General features: G+C 38.4%; 1 protein-coding gene across 1 annotated transcript in view; it reads left to right on the forward strand.

Annotated features, from left to right (window-relative positions):
• The window catches only part of phf1 (PHD finger protein 1), a 21,731-nt gene extending 2,991 nt beyond the window's left edge, over nucleotides 1–18,740 (forward strand). Inside the window, exons 5-16 of the mRNA XM_013913583.1 lie at nucleotides 540–634; nucleotides 1,160–1,308; nucleotides 1,784–1,879; nucleotides 4,495–4,563; nucleotides 4,826–4,949; nucleotides 6,312–6,379; nucleotides 6,946–7,077; nucleotides 9,265–9,343; nucleotides 11,825–11,940; nucleotides 13,146–13,232; nucleotides 14,938–15,170; nucleotides 18,709–18,740. Of these exons, the coding sequence (XP_013769037.1) occupies nucleotides 540–634; nucleotides 1,160–1,308; nucleotides 1,784–1,879; nucleotides 4,495–4,563; nucleotides 4,826–4,949; nucleotides 6,312–6,379; nucleotides 6,946–7,077; nucleotides 9,265–9,343; nucleotides 11,825–11,940; nucleotides 13,146–13,232; nucleotides 14,938–15,170; nucleotides 18,709–18,740 (1,280 nt within the window). The remainder of the gene's footprint in view (nucleotides 1–539; nucleotides 635–1,159; nucleotides 1,309–1,783; nucleotides 1,880–4,494; nucleotides 4,564–4,825; nucleotides 4,950–6,311; nucleotides 6,380–6,945; nucleotides 7,078–9,264; nucleotides 9,344–11,824; nucleotides 11,941–13,145; nucleotides 13,233–14,937; nucleotides 15,171–18,708) is intronic.
• Nucleotides 18,741–19,660: the final 920 nt, after the last annotated feature.

The raw sequence follows: 19,660 nt of genomic DNA on the forward strand, positions 1-19,660 counted from the left end.
TATATTAATTTTTTTTTAAAGGTACAAAGTGATGGACCATGATTGACTTTCAGAAAGGTTACTCATGCTCACATGTGGCTGTCTTAAAGTGTTATTTTCAGTTAGGACTGAGAAATTTTCCCACTTCATAAGATTTCAGAAAGTAGCAGGCTAGTGTTGGCCTCTACACATGCATATTCTGCACAGTGAAGGTCATGCATTTTAGTGTTTTACTCCATTTGGACCTTTAAGCTACGATATACTGAAGTGCAAGTGGGGGGAAGTTTTAAAACTGTCACAGCAATGACAGCAAATCTTAGCGTCATGTCTTCACAGCTCTGTCATGCATACACGGTTTCTGACAGTTTGTTTTTGAGGAAAAAGCAGACAAACATATTCGCTACGTTTCTCTCTCTAAATGCAAATAGTGTAAGTGAAATGTTTTGCGTGCAGCTGAAACAAACTGGCACTAAACATGGAGCTGCTCTGTCATTATTGTCACTCCGGCTGTGTGTCTTGTAAACACGAATTAAACGCTCTGCCTCCTCCTCCCATTACAGGTTATCATCCAGAGTGTCACACGCCAACCATCGAACCGGAAGCTGACAGCGATTCGTGGATATGTCGGCAATGTGTCTTTGCAGTCGCAACCAAGGTCAGACGGCTAATCTCTACGTTTCACATGCTGGGGGGAAAAACATTCAGTGCGTAATATAGGAGAAATCCAGTCAAATATATCAAGCTGTGCTGCGGCTACCCTGTTGTGTGTGGCAGGTAATGGGTTTATTCGAGGTAAAAGCGCACTAATTCTCTCAGTATTGACTTGAGTATTAGATGTTCTACATTATGTCAGTGAAATCATGAACAATCAATAGCTATGAAGCTGAAAAACTACACTGGAGTTGAGAAAAGTACATTTAAAGTCAATCAATCACATGTGCTCCAGTTCTGTAGATATGAGATGAGAAGGCACTCACTTAATTGTCAATCGGTCAATGTCCATATCTCATTGTCCAGACTTCCGCTTCCTCGGACACTATCTCTCACAGCTGACCTACAATAAAATGAAACGAATTGCCTTCTCCCCATCGCATGTGATCCGTCTCCCTCGCTGCTCTGACATGACAGTGATTTCAGAGGTCGCAAACCAATCAGTTCTGTCCTCAAATTGTATTCACAGAGAGGGGGGGCCCTCAAACGGGGGCGCTTTGCCCGGCTCATGCAGTTTATGAAACTTCGGCTACCCTATCAGCTGTCATCCCTGGACTGGGACCCACAGCACCTGACCAATCAGCAGCAGTGTTACTGCTACTGTGCCGGACCTGGAGAGTGAGTGACACTGCAGAGGCCAGTTTTAAGTTTGACTGTACACTTTGTGTATGCTCATAAACTTTTTTCATTCTCCCACAAAGCTTGAACTCAGATATCTCAAAGGCGTATTGTGGGTTATTTATAAAGCGCACGCAGTGCATCTGACGTGTCTCAGTCAGTTGAAACTGGCTTTCTTTGAGTGAAATTCTATGTACCAAAGATCAAGTCAGATATGCAATCAATAAAATAAAAGTACTCCAAGCTATCTTTTAAATGCACACTTTGGCTAGCTCCTATGTAGTACTTATGTAGTACCTCAAGTAGAATAAAGCAAACGCCCAACTGTGAGTCGTGGGACCACAAGACACGTCTTATGAAATGCTGCAGTCATCATTCGGTAGCCATCACTCAATTATGCTGCTGGACACATTCATTCATTCATTTGTGTGTTTAAAGTCTCTCTTGCTGTTTCTTTCTTGTGACTGGGTTGCAGGTGGAACCTGAAGATGTTACAGTGTGGCAGCTGTGGTCAGTGGTTCCACGAGGCCTGCACGCAGTGTCTAACCAAGCCTTTGCTGTATGGGGACAGGTACATTACAGGGTATCGCTGCAGAAAGCTGACAGTATACTCATAATTATGTTGAAATTTTGTGCAGCTAACACATTACAGTATAATGCATTTGTTTATGTGCACTTTTTAAAACTTTCCCGGGAGGGTTATAACTTATTTGTTAGATTTTGTTGGACGTTTGAAGCAGATGTTGATACTTGAGGGTAAAGGTACATCAATTCTGATAATTATATGACTGCAAAAAACTTTTTGGCTTGCTTGATAAAAACAGTAAAGCAATGATGCACATTTTAACAAATAAAAAAGACAAAATCAAAATAAATAACAACTCAATTAAGAACTCAATCAAAATGTTTGAAACTTAAATTAACGATAAGGATATAAATTAAGAAAAACAAAGCAAGACATTTTTAATCCTCTTTGTCTTTCCTTATCTGCTAATAAACAGTCAACATCAATATTAAGGTGGTGTATTAGTCACGATCTATAATTGGATCAAGTAAGTCTGTAATTTCAAGCATAGCTTAGTTTACATTGTTTTTTCGTTATTACTGCTTACCAAATATCATTTACTTTTCGATCCAGCCTCTTTAAGTATGGAATTACCCTGCACAGAAAGTACCTGTGTTCTACTCGGCATACATTTTCTATTGTTGATTATTTTGTTGTTGTTGAATGACACACATGTAGCACAGCTTCTCAGTGGCTCAAAAGGCAATCTCAAATATTCCATATGCTTTATATTTACTTAAAAATATACAAATAGAGAAAAAATCTGCACATTTATGAAACTGGAAGCAAACAGTAAAATTTGTTATTTTAAACAGATCCATAACAAAGTGTGAATCCACTATCAATATTATTAATTAGCTGATTGTCTCAGTTTATTTGAGATAAGCAGATAAACAGAGTCTATTTAAGGCAAACAGATAAAGTTGTCCACATGACAGCTTCACTCATCAGAGAAGCGCCTTAATTAGCTTAAGACTAAATTATTAGTGTGCCTGTTAATGTACTCTGTGACTCGCTCTACAAGGACAACAGCTCATTACATACTGAGAGCAAAGGGACGGTGACAGACACTAAGCAGGCATATCACCTCACAGCTATTAGTTCAGATGTGATGCTGGGTGGATATGCAAGCTGCTGATCACTGTGTGGTTTCATAGGCTGCATCCCATGCGTGTAATAAAATGTGTCCATCCATTAAGTTATTATTGTCATTAACCATCTGTGCTAGCCAACTGGGTTTCACACCCTTCCTGACACTGTGTTACCGCCGAACCTGTCTGAAGAGGAGAGGGAAAAAAAGGAGGGATTAGATTTAGATTGACAGCCGGGGGGAGTGAGGCCGGATTGGTACAACATCTGCTGAGCAGGTGATGGAGGAAGAGTGAAGACTGAGCTCACAGTTGGAATAGTAAGCATGCACCGCTGTCATACCATGTCTGCGCTTCATCTTACCCAGTGACCTTCATGCATATAGAAGGACAGATGCACACAGTGTTGTTGTTGTGTGAGTTCAGTTTCAGGGTCATTCGGGGCAGAATGTTATTATAGTGGAAAAACGATACACCTGTCCCTTTATTTCCAGTTCTGCTTGATTTATATGATAAAATGTCTGGAGAAGACATCTATAGATAGCAAGGAAAGCAAAAATGTGGAAAAACTGTGAAGATTTATGTCCTAGATTGGCGAGAGGACGCAAATGTAGTAGGCAAAGATGGCAAAATATTCAAGAAAAAGCAAGTCATTGGCTCCAAAAAGAAGGGTGTGAGGAATCGAGACAGACAGTTTGACAGCGGACAAGGAGAAGGCAGAAATATATATCCACACTCAGCAGTGACTAGAAATGAGACACAGGTGTGTAAAACTAATAGGGGCAGGGCAGATAATCACCAAGGAGGGAGGGGGATAACAGCAGAAAGTTAAAAAACAAACAAACCAAAAAGCCACATAATGAAACAAATCTTCAAAGTAAAGCAGGAACTAAAGATAAATAACTAGTGCTGAAATGAAACACGAAGAACAGAGATAGGGGGACACAGACGGCAGGGGATCGTGACCTTTGTTACATGACTGAAAATGAAAGAATACAAAGCCCACACGTATCAATCACTTGAAGTTATTAATAAGCGCTCAACAAGACGTAACATAGTTCCCTGGATTAATATATCTAGATACAAAAAGAAATACTGATTCTGCAAATAATAAACAAAAGGATTAGCTATTTTGTAAAAAAATAAATAAATAAATAAAGATGCTTACCTCTTGACAGAGTTGAAAATTCCCCTCCCTTTTAAAAAAAATTTCATGGAGATGTTTTGCAAGCGCACCTTTTTCATCATTCAACAGTTCTAATGTGTCCCTGTGATCCAAAACACAAGGTTCAAGGTTCCTTATTTGTCACATGTATAGTTATACAAGTATAACACACAGTGAAATGTAACCAAATCACTTATGTTTTGGGTGAAGCCCCACCTCTCTGTAATCATAACCCTAAAAAAAAGTTACATGACCTCCTTGCCATAGGTAACTATTACACAAACAAACTCATCAAGAGTAAAAGAAATGATTTTTTAGGAATAACCTGAGATGCTTGTCTGAATTTTTGTTTTTTTCTTCTGTTTTAGGTTTTATCAGTTCCAGTGCTCTGTATGTACAAAGGGACCAGAGACAATCCAAAGACTCCCCATGACTTGGTGATTTTGACATTTTGACTGTAACATATTTACTGACATTTTTACAGCCAATGAATATGAACAGAAACAGAAAATACATTTTAAAGAATTAATTCCACCCATTTTTGGTAATCACGTCTGGTTGACACACAAATTAATATAAATTGTGTCCATTGAAAAGAATATACAAAAAATGACACCAAATATTGATTGTTTATGTCCGTGCTGTTTTTGCATTTTACCTGTGTCTTGTGTAACGGACTCTTACTCTTTTGAAATGCAGGGTGGATTTGGCTCATTTAGTACTCTACCATCTCTCGCTGTGCTGCAAGAGGAAATACTTTGATTTTGACCATGAAATCCTGTCCTTCACCAATGAGAATTGGGACTCGTTGCTGCTAGGCGCGGTATTGATATTTCCCTGTTTCAGGACCATGATGAAATGATGTGAAATGCTGCCAGGCTTTTTTTTTTTCTTACATTTGAGACTTAAAGCCTATTAACCAGCATTAAAGTAAAATTAAAGTTAAAAATGTATGACCTCTATGTAAGCTTAAAGGAGAACACCAAGTTAAAAATTCAGTGTTGATCTAGGACAGCGGTTAGTGACCTTACTTGGCCAATAGACCCCCACAGCCGTATCAGATTAACTGAACTCTCCTCCACTATCACCAAGTGACAATTATTACTGTTTTGAATGGGTTAGCTGCCTTAAGCTAAAGCGTTGAGTAGTTCAGTACTGTATGCAGTACTGTGCAGCTTAACCATTTTAAATGTCCACTGATTATTTTCAGCGAACTATTTCAACAGTTAATACATTGCTTATAAGAAATGAAGCAAACAAACTGTTTACTCAAAAGTTTCTGTAGGTCTGTTTTTAGTACAGTACTCCTCTCGTAAATCTAAATGTCTTTTTTTACTGTATTTCACATGTGAATCCATCTTTGTTTTTCATAGTTTCCTTTGTCTTTGTGCACCAATTATGGATTTTTCAAACATTTTCATTCATTCTTGCAACATGTGTCTAGCAAGAATCGGTTTAATTTGAAAAATAAACTTCTATTGTCATTGGTTAATTTTATAATATTTCCCAGTATTTCATTCACAGATTGATATATTGGCACTTTACAGTGTTTCAGCTCGCTATCTCAGTTCTTTATCCTTTGTTTCAGATACATATTTCAACCATTTTCCAACAGGTTATCCAGTCCTTTTAGATAACTGTTTCAGCTCTTCATCCAGAATATAAACACATGTTGTATTTTAGTTACTCAAAGACAACTTTTACATTTATCCAGTATTTCTAGCTTACCATAGCCACATATTTGCATACAGGGGAATTTAAGATCACAGTCCCTACAATTTATCACATTTAGATGGGCTTTTAAAAAAATATATCATTATTATATGTTCATTTATCCTACTAGGGGACAAATATCCCTCATAAGGAATCACTCATCTCTTATTAACATCTGTGCTAAAGTCATAGCACCATGTAAAAAGTCTAGTTTCCCCCCAGGAGAATAAGCAGGAAGGTAAAGAGTTTCCTGTCTATGTGTCTGAGGTTTTGAGTTCTCCTTTAAGTTGTTCTTAGTATCAAATTTGACATGTACAACAGGGATTTTTAGCCATATAGCCAAAGTAGTTAACAACATTATTGCTGTCAGAAACTGTAAAACAAAGTGATTGTATGCATTAGAGGTTTTCTGTCTGGTGGTCACCTACTGTGTAAACACAGCTTTGATTTTTCATTCCTGTCTGTCCTCCAGCTCTCTGACACGCCAAGGCAAGACCGCTGTCACAATCTCCTCAACGCTCTGAACTCCCACAAGGACAGGTAAGTCATTGCATATGATGAGAAGAATAAACACCAACCACACATGACTGGAGTGATGAGTATCACTTTATGAATACAAGACTTTTCTTAGTGCACTGAAGGTAGTAGCGTTGGACGTGCAGGTTCAAACTGGCGAGGTGTATTGCATACAGAGCAAGTGAACTGTGGCTGCCAGTTAGACCAGATTAAAAGTACAACTTTTTGATACTTGTTTGGTTTAGCTGGACAGGAATCGTTGGTATTAATTATTTAAAAACAGTCTAGCAGTTAATATGAGCAAATTTTCTTTGAATATTTGAAAAAACAGAGAAACCTTGTGGCCAAAAAACAGCAGTTTTCTCCAGGCAGACTCTGCTCTAATTATGTACAAGTTAATTACGCAGTCACTACCTCTGAAATGCTCCTGAGTCTAATTTTTCATCAGGAGAATATGTACATTGTGTTACACAATTTAAAGCTTAATGTTGACATCACAGAGGACTGCTAGAAACACACACACACATGTAAGGTGATGATACAGTTTAAGAACCAGCTGGAGACAGAAGATGTTTTTCCGTGTTTCCCAGGTTTGTCTCTGGAAAGGAGATCAAGAAGAAAAAGTGTCTTTTTGGGCTTCAGGTTCGAGCCCCTCCACCGCTGACGTCCGATTCGTCGCCGCTCATCACCGACCCACCTATCAACATCACGCACCGGAGAAGGTCAGAGTAAGGACACTGTCTCTCATTTTTGGCTCTTATCTCAGTAAGAGCTGTGAGATTCCCACAGGGCATATAGTCATTATGCATGAACAATTAACTTAGGAATCAAAAGACTGCAATTTTCATATAGCAGCACAAGTATCAGCGTCTCAATATTTTCCTAAAAGAGCAGAAAGCTCCCCTGCGTGCTTTCGTGTGATTATCTACCCAAGTGTGTGTGCACATGCATCTGCACGTGTCCTGTAGATTTCATAGACATCATAAATCATTTTTAGTACTTAGCTGGTGCGTATTGAGACTGAATTACAATGGAATCATTTGCAGAGTGGAGCAGTCTTGAAGGGAGGATTTTCATTTCACAAAACCATCGTATGATTTATGAAACACAAATTTAAAATTTATCCGAACAGAATCCAGATATGTATATTAGAGATGTAACACGCATTGTCTTTGCGTACCCAAATTTCTACAAATTCCCTCTGCTCAGACAGCAGGTTTGTTGGTTCAACTAGTTTTGTCAGTTTTCTATAAATGAGCAGCCAGCCACATCAGAAGCATTAAGCAGTGCATCCCTTTTAAGAGATATCGTTTGTTCATCTTATAGAGGGAGCCAGCAGTAAAGAAAGCAGATATTAAAGGATACTGACGGACATTTGAGACATCTGAATGGACATTGTTCTCAGTATTAGGTTTAAAGTACTTACAAAAGACATCAATTGGTTATTTTGTTAAAGCAACATGGGATGTGATTGCTTAGTAGCACCAAGCTGGGGAGGCATGTAAAGGCTGATATATAAGTTGGTGTTTTATATCAGATTTTGAGGAAAGAATGTTCTATGCATAGCTCTATATTTTATATATCTTTACATTTTTCTTATATATTTGAATCCATAATCTGCAAACACTGTAGCTTTTAGCAATTTAGCTTTTTTGATAGTTAACACGATCTGAACTGACTGAATAGGAAGTTTTGTTCAAGATATCTGCTGGGTACACTGAGACCTTCAAAGATTTGTCTTCAGATTTGTCTCCCAATCAGCTCAATATTGAAGGATAATATTTATTAAACCATCCGGATCTTATAAGTGAAGTTGTGCTGCTGATTGACAGGAGGAGATGACCATCTGAGCATCCTTGAACATTGAGCAAAGACTTTTGCTGACATACAACATTTCATTTAGATATCCGTGCACCTCAGAGGACGATATCTAAACAATTACTGGGTCGTGTGAGCCGTGGTCTAATAGCACCATTCACATCAGATATCAGCATTTCTATTGTCTTCAGTAAAAATGATAATGATTTGTGTTCGTGACTTGTATTTGTTGCGTGTATTTTTCTTATACATAATTCATATAATTGTGTTGCATGAGAAAAATACAAAACTGGCCACTTTCACGAGTTAATCCGAGTACAGAAAATAAAGCTCTTATGAGATAAAAAAAAAACACATCAATATTTACTGTAATTCTTTTTTATATGTACCCTTTCTTTTGTGACCCAGACTGAATTGAGCTCTAAAACTAATGTCATGGTTTTCTTTAAATTGGCTTTGGTGAAATTGTCATCTTTTTCTGCAAAGTACTGCAAACAGATTCTTATTGAATTTCAGCTTGCACACCAGAAATATTAAAGTTATATGTGCAGATTGTAATGTTATTTCTCCCCAGAATATAAACCTTTTTATATTAACACTTCATAAGATATCCTCTAAGATATCCTCCTTACAACAGAATGTCAGCTTTATACTCTCTTATAATCCACTGACCAGACTGCCGTGCTATTTGCTAAAAAAAAAAACACACAACGAGAAGGATAAATCTCTTCATTTAATGACTATTCGGTCTTTTCTTTATCATTGCCTTTAGGACAAAAGACACATTTCAATTCCTAAGACTGATAAAGTTCTAATTATAGTATAACGACAAGTATATGCTGGCCAGTCATGGAAGCATGCAGTGGAGATTTTAGCTTTTAGCTTTTGCAGCTTTTATAAACAAGGTCAGTTTTAAGCACAGAGGAAGAAACAGATTGCCAGACAAATGATGTTTAGGCTGGTCTGTATTAACAATCATCTCACTGCTCTTCTGTATCACACTGCAGTAAAAACTAAGTGTTGCACACAGGGACTCTGTCTCTGTGTGTATCCTTGTATACTTATTTATGTGTTTTTTTTGCTCACTTCAGCCCATTGTCGCTACCCTGCCAGAGGAGAGTGGGGGGGCCAGAGTCACGTAAATCAAAGCGTCGCATCATGGAGACACAGGTCAGTGCCTCTGTCTTCAACTCAGGGGAAGGGGGGAGGAGGCCTGGGGCACAAAACCTCTCTGGTATTTTTTCCTTTTTTTCAATTTTTTTTCATGCATCCAGGTAAACAGCTCTCTGCGATCCAAATAACCTGTCAGTCAGAAACTGTGATGAAGGTTCATTTCGCAGTCGAGATCAGTCTGTGTCTTTTTACACCCAGTGCAGCTCAGTGCCTCATATTTTTCTTCTCCCTTTCGCTGTATGTTGGAAGCCTGCTGATGCTTTACAGTCTGCTGTTCGCATAAAGGCTAGCACGTGAGAGATGAAGTGTAGTGTATGTGGCTCAGTTAAAATGTATAATTCAAATCCAATCTTGGCTGCTCATGTATTTCATCAACACCTGCAGTTCAGCGCCACATTTATCTTGATCATCAAATCCAATTCCCAGCGGACTGCACGGAAACAAGGAACATCACATGCGGTGGTTACTATTTTTACACGGCATTCTTACAGTGCTCATTGTACTTTGTCGTCCTACACATCAGTCATCCATGTATGTGCACATACAGTAATCCTGGAACAATACGCTCCGCAGAGCACTCGTTTCCACTCTGGCACATCCAGGCCCCATTGTGCCCCGTTTGATTGATGCTAATCCCCGTCCGTCTTGGAGGAGCTGCTTCCTTGTACTGTGGAAAGTGAGATGGGAAGGAATGCTGATATGCGTATCCTGGGATCACTTCCAAGTGCACTTTGCAGTCAATTACAGTTTGGCCAGGTGGCGCTGGCACCTTGACAGTCCAGCACTGACAGAGCACATCCATTTAAAGGCACAGATGTCGACTAAGGCCACTGAATAATAATCCCATCCTAATAGTAATGCTGGAGAAGGGAATGATAATGGGCTCACTCTGGTGCTATATGTCACAGTCCAGTGATGAGAAATCTTTAGGTGGCATCCTCCGAGATGATGCCTCCAGTGATTGATGGCTCTGATGATCTTCTGATGTTTTTACTTGTCATGGGTCATGAGTCGCCGCAGAGCAGCACTATGAGATGTGCTATGGAATGATGCGTCTAAGGGAGACATCCTACTGCTGTGTCTGATGAGCCTTGATGATGTGGCATCCTGTTATTTATTTGGATTTAAAGATACAGTGATGTAAAGAAAAAAAAAAGAGTTTTTACCCCCTTCCTGGTTTCCTATGTTTTGTATGTTTGTCACACTTAATTGTTTCAGATCATCGAACCAATTTAAATATTAGACAAAGACACCACAAGTCAACACAAAATGCAGTTTCTAAATGATGGTGTTTATCATTAATTACCACAGCAAGTTTTCTAGGTCCTGAGCAGCAAAACAGCCTCCACCGCCATATTTTACTGTGTGATGTTCCTCTTCTGAAATGCTGTGTTACTTTTACGCCAGATATAATGGGACACACACCTTCCATAAGGTGTCTCATCAGTCAACAGGATATTTTCCCAGATGTTTTTTGGCAAATGTGAGACAAGCCTTTATGGTCCTGTTGGTCCGGAGTGGTTTTGGATGCCAGTCTCTTTCTTATTGTTGAATCGTGAACTTTGACCTTAAATGAGACATGTGAAGCCTGGAGTTTTTTTATGCTGTTCTGGGTTCTTTTGTGACCTCCTGGATGAGTCATCGCTGTACTCCTGGTCATTGGTCATTCCTGGGAAGCTTCACCACTGTTCCAAGGTTTGTGTGTTTAATGGCTCTCACTGTGGTTCAGTGGAGTCCCAAAGCCTTAGAAATGGCTCTGTGACCCTTTCCAGACTGATAGATGTCAGTAACTTCTCCGGTGTTTCTTGTGATCGTGGCATGATGTGTCGCTATTTGAAATCTTTTAGCCTGCTTCTACTTTGTGAGACAGGTTCTAGTTAAGTGATTTCTTAATCCAACAGGTCTGCCAGTAATAAGGCCTGAGTGTGTTTAGCGAAACTGAGCTCAGCTTTCTAGTAAATGTTGTTAATCACAGTTAGTTCATGATTTAACCAGAAAGGCAATTACTTTTTTTTACACAGGACCAGGTATGTTTGGATAACCGTTCTCCTTTAATCAAAAGCATTTTGAATTTACTGAGGTTATCTTTGTCTAATATTTAAATCTGTTTGATGATCTGAAACTTTGAAGTGTGACAAAAAACAGGAAATCAGGTCAGGTGCAAGCACTTTTTATTGCACCACTGTATATCTGCCCGTTTTTGTCATCAGGCAGTGCAAGAAAATGAAAATCAACCTCTTCTGTATCTGTAAGAATAGCAAAAAGCCTTCAGGATGGATATCCTCTCAGTTTTAAGATGTGTTCACTCTGGTTTTCAGCATGCTCACCTGTCTCTAGACGTATCTGTCATAAAACAGAACGTTCCCTGTGCAGAAATGACTTAATGCATGAGTGAGCACGGAGGTACGAGTGCTTCATTGACTCCTGTGATCTTGGCATCCAGACACAAGCTGATCTGTGTGTGTCTTCTGTGCCCAGGCATGTCCACCCCCAGTAGCTGCCAACCCTATTGAGCTACTGCCATGTTGCCATGGCTACATGGGTGGGGCCAGCCTGTATAACTCCAGGAAGTCAGAGGAGGAGCTTAACCTGAGGTAAGAGTTGTAACATTTTATTGCTCAGGTGAATTATTCATGAATAAGAGAAGTTTTCTGTTGTACAGTTTTGTTCATGCTCAGGTAAATTATTAATGGATGTAAGAAGAGTTAAAAACTCACTTCACCTGTGTAAAAAGTAGTATCCATACTTTATAATAATACAAATATAATGGCTAGGAGGAGGAGGTGACTCATCTGGTTTCAAAAGGATGTCCATTTTTAGAGAAGCCAATGGGAAAAATAACACTTTGGACCTCTTGTCTGTGTCCGGGAGTGAAAGGGGCAGGAGTCCAGGGAGGGAAGATTTCCACACAGCTTTCTTAAACACCAACAGCTCCTCTTCTCTCCACCACCACTCTGGCTCACGCTCAGTCACAGTGCACAGGGAACGGGTCCAGGGGGAATCTACACACATACAGATAAACAGTTAGTCTCCAGGTTCAGGCGTACTCACAACTTAAACTTTGCAGATTGCAGGACGACTGACGCTGATGGCTCAACGATCCAGCGACGAGTAGCGCAGGTCCGCCATCTTAAGTAGCACTAATTCATAATCAGTGGCAGGTGTGCTGATCATCCCCAGGTGCGTGGGCCAGGGGCGGGAGCCCACACTAAGCTCCGCCCCGGCAGGAGAAAGAGAGAGCGGGAGAGAGCTGACGTCAGCTGGCGAGGTGCGCGGACCATGACAGTTGTTTGTTGACGATGAGGGCTAATCAAGCAAAATTAATTGCTACGCATAATACTTAAGTAGCTGTTAAACTGAATAATGTCAGGCTGAAATAGTAGTCTTAAAATTATAGTAAGTTGAAAAAGGTAAATAAAAGTAGCTTATGATTATAAAAGTGACCAAATCCGGTTTCAGATGAGCTCAGCTGAACTCACTTGAACATGATAAGATTGTTGATGCCATCAAACATGCCTTTGAGGGTGTTGGGTCAGATGAAAAGCACAGGGCCGCACGGATAAAGGTAAAAATGAGAAAATACACGAGGAACTTGTCAAAAACCTTGTTTCCATCATATTCTTTAGGCAGTAGAAATCTCAGTGGCAGAAAAGTAAGTAACCTGAAACAAATAACTCCAAGGCTAGAAATCACAAAAGTGTTGTTGTTTTTTTTCAAAGAGGCTTTAAAATAAATTCTTTTCCTTTTAAACCCAGCTGGATGGAAATTGTGTGTCAACCTGTCTGAATCCCCTTCACAGCTCTCCTCCAAAACGGATGTATGCCCTATACCACACCACCTACAATGGGAACTCAACACTCTCCAGGAGTCTCCATCACTACAACAGGTTTTTCTCATTTATCCTCCTCATATTTAGACTTAAATCTTATATAGTGGCTCACTGCTGACTTTGTCTGGGGTAACTTGTCATACTATAATGTAGTGTATGTATATATGCTTGTATGTTCCCTTTCTAGACGAGTGGACCAATCTTGAACACCTTTGCATAAGCACTGCCTGGGGGCACTGTGAGTGCCAACATATATGTGGTGTATACAAATATTTTAGACAGATCCCCCAATCGTATACATTTGACAGTTGAGCACCGAGTGGCACGTTTGTTGACGTTCAGTGTGCGCACACTACATATTTTATCGGTCAGCACAAATTTTTAATCTTCCCGGTGCAGCTGAGCAGCCCCCCTTATCGATTAAGTTATCAAAATAAACCACTACAAGCACCGCAGGCCTGTGTATGAAACAAAGAGAATATAAATGAAAATCTGCAATTAAGAGATTCATTATGAAGAAGAAGTCATTCTGGTTTTTTCAAGTTAATTATCAATGATTTTCTTGACAGTTATTGTTTCTTGGCCTAACACCAAAGCAAAGACTGGCACGTAGCTCAGAATTATGTAATTTATTCATACATTTTTCTGATTCTGATATTCTGATCTAAAATTACATAAATAACTTAAAAGGAACTAGTTGACCATTCATTATTACAAATGTTTTAATAGTTCTGAGATAAAACACAGTTGTTGTCATCTTGTATCTCTTATAATACAGGTATAAAATATTATAAGTTATTTAAATATTACTTAACTGTAGATTTCTTAATATAATTTTTTGTTGGGTTTTTTGAGCGCAAACCTACAGTAATTGATTAATTAATTAATTAGTTGTTAAATTTTGGCTCTTTTGGAGCAGACAGCAAGGTTATTTTACAGTTTTTAAACTGACCATGAAACTCTTATACTGCACAGAGAATCTGTAGTTAGTGCTAATATTCAATTCATGTCCATAGTTGGTATTTTATATACAAGTTAAAAAAATCTAAATGTTTTTCTCATAAAACCATACTACTGACTACTACAGATCAGGAACTAGAATAAAATATACATAACAGAATAAACTTAATGTAACTTAAAATAATGTCTTTAATACAGTTATCTAAAATATCAAAAACTGACTTGGTCTTTGCCAACCATTTATTTTTTTTACATCTATAATTAACTTCATAATTAACTATTCAGTTGGTAATAACCTCTATTGATGGGGTAAGTGTTTAGATCCTTGGCTGTTACATGGTTGACTATGCAGCTTTGCAAATTGGTTGCTAATTCTCTGTCTGCACAGAGTTTGGTCACAAATATCTAGTAGGATAAAATAACAAAGTAATTTTTATACCCCAAACTTCACAGGTTAACTTGTAATGTAATGTTTGTAATATTGTTTTGCATTAACACTTTCTTTGGCCTATTATTAGTACCATGACTTTGGAACAGAAAAAGGGCGATTGTGACATATTTTCACAAAATTATTATTAAAAAAAAACGCAGCAAGCAAGAGTGATGAGAGCAGTGAGAGCGGCATCGATTCAAGAAGACACAAACCAAAAGTCTACCTAATATTAATATATGGGTTATTTACGAACTTCACTAATACTACATTTAATTTTTTTTTCTTAGATAAAATATGTGAAGGACCGACTGATCTCCATCCAGATGAATCCATCCTCTTTTCCTAACTCCTCCCCTTCTCTTTTCCTAGCATGGAGGACAACTGCAGGTTACCACCAACATACTTCCCATACCCCCTCAATTCCAACAGCAACCATCACCACAACCACCTCCACCAGCACCATCACAACCACCAGCACAACCACCAACATCAACACCAGCTGGGGCAGAAGCAGCTGGAGCCCCTCATTCTACGTGACTTACCTCCTTATCAGGCTGGCATGGGTGCAGGAGGTGGTGTAGGCGGAGGCGGAGGAGGAGGAGGTGGCAGCGGTGGTGGAGGAGGAGGAGGTGGCGGCGGGGCACCGGGAATGGGAATGGGAGGTGGGGACGGAACAGTGGCCAGGAGCTGGGGAGGAGGGGAGGCAGTGAGGATCCTGGCGAGACGAGTCACACCTGACGGGAAGGTGCAGTACCTGGTGGAGTGGGAGAACGTGAGTTTGTACTGAGACAAAGAGCGTAAACTAGAGACACAATGACTGTTTTGCAGTTGTCACAGAACTGCTGTGTATGTAATACGTGGCAGTGTTTAAAGTACAAACAAAACAAAAAGGAAAAAAAATTCTACACGTTGCAAATCCAGGTTGCTCTCATAGCATCACCTCTAATTCTACATCATTATAACCTCACTACTTGTTACTAAATGTCCCTCTTTGCTAGTGTTTCTCTGATATTTGTACTGTTAACTTTGGAATATGCCTTTGCATTTATCATCTTTTACAATGATGAGGGAAAATGTGTAAACCTCCTGATGATTTTATCTGTGTTTGGACCACATTAATATTTGTAATTAAAAGGCCACGCTTAAAAAGAAATATCTGAAATTTCAACATTTAACAGTCAAAAACCCCCAAATATACTTATTTTACTTTGTTCTGGTTCAGTTTTGTGTTGAAACCTAGTTATCACAAATAAAAGAGTGGAGTTAGAGTCACTTTAGACAAAAAGCAGAGAGAAACAGCTGACCTAGATCCATCCTAAGCTCATTAATTTAAATGTTATTGCTGGCATGCTTATTTTAAGATTTTATGGCTCAGTTTTAGGAACCGTTTGTGTTGGGTGTAGCTTCAAATGTAATGAACAAGTGCAAAAGTAACACCTGTCTCTTCTCAACTACACTTAAGTAAGATGGTAACTACCGCTTTTCTGTGGGATGTCCACAGTAAGAAAACAACAAAGCGTATTTCCTAAAATTTGGAACTATTTCTTGGCAAAAAACCTACAATACACCATTTAATTGTTCCTGCCCACTAAATTAGAATAATGCACAATACAGCTTGACTCGATGCACAAAATGACAGGAAATGTGTAAGAGAACAGGTAGAAAAAGTATTGCTGTGATAATAAACAAGAATTTGATGATTTACCAGAAACGAGAATCAAATTTTGCCAAAAAGTGAAAATTGTTTTCCGCTTTGTTAACAGTTTGACCATATTACTACAGGCAGGTCATGAGGACGAGCTCAGCCACTATTTCACACATCTATTTGATTTGGCATGTCTCATAAAATATATAAATGCAGCGTGCTATTTAAACTGGTTCAAGTTGCCAATAGCTGCAGTGCATCTGCAAGCTACTTTGGAACCCTCTTCCAGAGTCAGTGTCATATCCGTTATTATTATTGTGTATACTTTGCTTTGTCTCGCTGCTGCTCCATGCTGCTAAATATAAATGACCATAGACTAAAATACTCTGAACTATACTTTAATATTTAGATAGTATGATGTGATGATGATTCATTAATTTGAAAATATTGTGATTCTGACATCTTTTTATTTTCTGTAAAATGAAAATTGCTTCTTTTTTAAAAGAATTTGGACATCTGAGGACTACAATCACTAAACTGATAGAGCAGGCCCCATAAAGTTTTACTACATTTAATTACAAAACTCTAAAAAAGTTGTGACACTGTGTAAAATGTACATGGAAACAAAATGTAATGATTTTCAAATCTCATAAACCCACAGTTGTTTAAACTGAGACATTTTACTTTTTCATGAATAAAATGGCTCATTTTGAATTTGATGTCGGCAACAAGGGTTAAAAAAGTTGGGATTGGGGCAAAAAAAAGGTTTGAAAAGTAAGTGTTACTAAAAGAAACAGCTTGAGGAACATTTTGCAACTAATTAGGTTTTAAGTGGCAACAGCTCAGTCACATGTTTGGGTATAAAAAGAGCATCTTAGAGAGGAAGAGTTTCTCAGAAGAAACGGGCCAAGTTTTCACCATATATCTATATCTATATAGATATATATATAATTTGAAATCTCACTGAAAATCAATATTGGTTGACCGCGATCTTCAGGCCCTCAGGTGACACTGCATTAAAACAGGCAAGAGTCTGTCATTGAAGTCACAGCCTGGGCTCAGGAAGACTTCCAGTTGAAAACATTTGATATGTTTGCAACTGGTATGAAAAAGAACAGTCAGGACTTTTGGTGAGCTAGAATTCTATATCAAACAAAAATGGGATATTATTCTTCTCCTGGAAGTCCAGCAACTGGCCTCCTCAGTTCTTGTTCTTCACTGTTGTTAAAAGAAGCGACGATGCCTCACAGTCAACATCGTCCCATCTTTTTGGACATATTTTGCTGCCATTAAATTCAAAATAAGCATATATTTTTCTTAAACTAGTAACATTTTCTCAGTTTAAACCAGTATGTGTATTATGCTTTCTATGTTCTGTTGTGAATAAAATATGGGTTTATGAGACTTGCAAATAACTGGATTCTGTTTTTATTTATATTTCACAAAGCTTCCCAAACTTTTTGTACTTTTTACAGCTCACAAACATTTATCAAGTTATTAACAGCATTTGCTACTGATATCCAAGAAATGAGACGTCAAGCTTCCATCAGCTTTCGCTTTTCTAATTGCTCATTCATCAACTCGTGGTTAATGTTCACGTGGAGTTCAGTGAGAAAATGAGCCCAGAATGTTATCAGAGACGAATGGCCCTCTCATCAGTGAGAGGCATTATGACAGCCTGCTGGTGGCTGCTGGCTGTGCATGAAAAAGCAGTAACCTTTTAATGGACACAGTACTACAGACAGGCTTATATTTTGGGCTACGTTGGGGGGAGTTTAATGCCTCACTGACGAGTACGTTATTGAAGGATTTGACTTTGGCTCTATAAACAACAAATTCTCTGGAGGTTTTCATGTTTTTTTTTCATCACAGTATGTTAATAAGAGATTGTATACATGTTATTATGGGGATACTTATTTGTTATGTTAGATTTTGTCACACATAATTTACATTTAGACTACTGTTATGTCTTAGAAATAGGAGCCACAAGAGGGCTTTTGTTTTATAGATAGAATTATATATTCACAATATATTGCTATGATGGAACAACTTTATTTTATTTATTTTGATGTGGTTGCATAGTGCCTATATAGGGTGTGTACCTGCCGATTGGTCTGCTCGACTGGGTCGGCCAATCAGACGGTGAAAAGACACGAATGAGTCCATACTGATACAAGTGAAGGCTCGTTGTTGACAGATCCAACAGTACCTCAAAGGTTTGGGGTTCCCTTAGATAATGCATGAATTTTGAGAAGATTGTGATATTATATAAAATGCAACCGATTGGTAATGTTATCTGTGACAATTAAGGGAATAATCGATCATTAATAATTTATGTTTTATAATAGATAATCTATGTAGAAGTACAGTGGTAAGTTTTCAGTGTCACTCCTATCTTCCAACAACATCTACACAAACTCATAAATCACTTATGATGAGTGATTTCATTCATCCTTAATTGTCATTTACAACATATGTTCAATCTTATGCTGTAGGAAAAACCCCCAACTTGGAGTACTCAAAGTGACCCCCAAACCTTTGTGTACGAGTGCATAGACGGACCAGTTACGCTGCTGAAGAGAGTTTTTTAATCGAACAGGACTGTGATGTTACTGTACATTCCAAACAACAAAACAGTATATAAACACATTTTAGCAAAGCATACATTTAAAGTCATCACAGTGGAATTATTTGAAAGAATTTTCTTTTCTTTTGTCTGTTTATGATGGGACTTAAATGTCATAAAGATCAGCTAAAGGCGCTCCCACTCCAATACTGTTCACAACAGTACAGGTAAATAAGACACTCCATACTAAAACCATAGTTTTCTTCCAGGGACTAACAGTCTATGGTTTAAATCTAAAACAAGGCATTAAGCACGAATGCATCAGCTGAGGCCTGACTGCTCACGTCCCATCTACTTAAATATGTTTATGGAGGTGAAGTGGAGCTGCTGAAAGTTGGATTTTATCTTTGTGCAAACAGGTTACATAAATCTAGAAAACTGTTGTGCGGGTTTCAGAGTTTATATTTTATACAGAGGTTTATTTCAGCAATCTGTTTGATAAAACTTACACAACATGCACATTTGTCAGTTCTATCTTTTAGAGAAAGACTGCGTTACAGGTTTAGTTCAAAATAAAAAGACTAGTACAACATTTATGCAGTTATAATTGATGCAAAATGCTCAGATTTTATTTAAATAGCAACCTCTTTGTTATATTAGCTCCTGTCCAGTAAGACAATATTGCATTGCAATTCTCATCCTCCTCAGTGACTATTTGACTGTAGTTTATTAGGGAGGAGTGTGTTGAACCTTTCTAGGCGATGGTGATGAATGTATTTGTGTGTTTTCTATGGTATGTCTATACCCGTCAAGTGCTTGTTATAGGTTGTACTCTTGGTGGAAATCAACCAGATTAGTTTAAAACAAAACAGGAGGAAATA

The sequence above is a fragment of the Pundamilia nyererei genome, unplaced genomic scaffold (genome assembly GCF_000239375.1).
Source record: "Pundamilia nyererei isolate P.nyererei 1_Seehausen unplaced genomic scaffold, PunNye1.0 scaffold00138, whole genome shotgun sequence".
In the NCBI taxonomy this organism is placed as follows: domain Eukaryota; kingdom Metazoa; phylum Chordata; class Actinopteri; order Cichliformes; family Cichlidae; genus Pundamilia; species Pundamilia nyererei.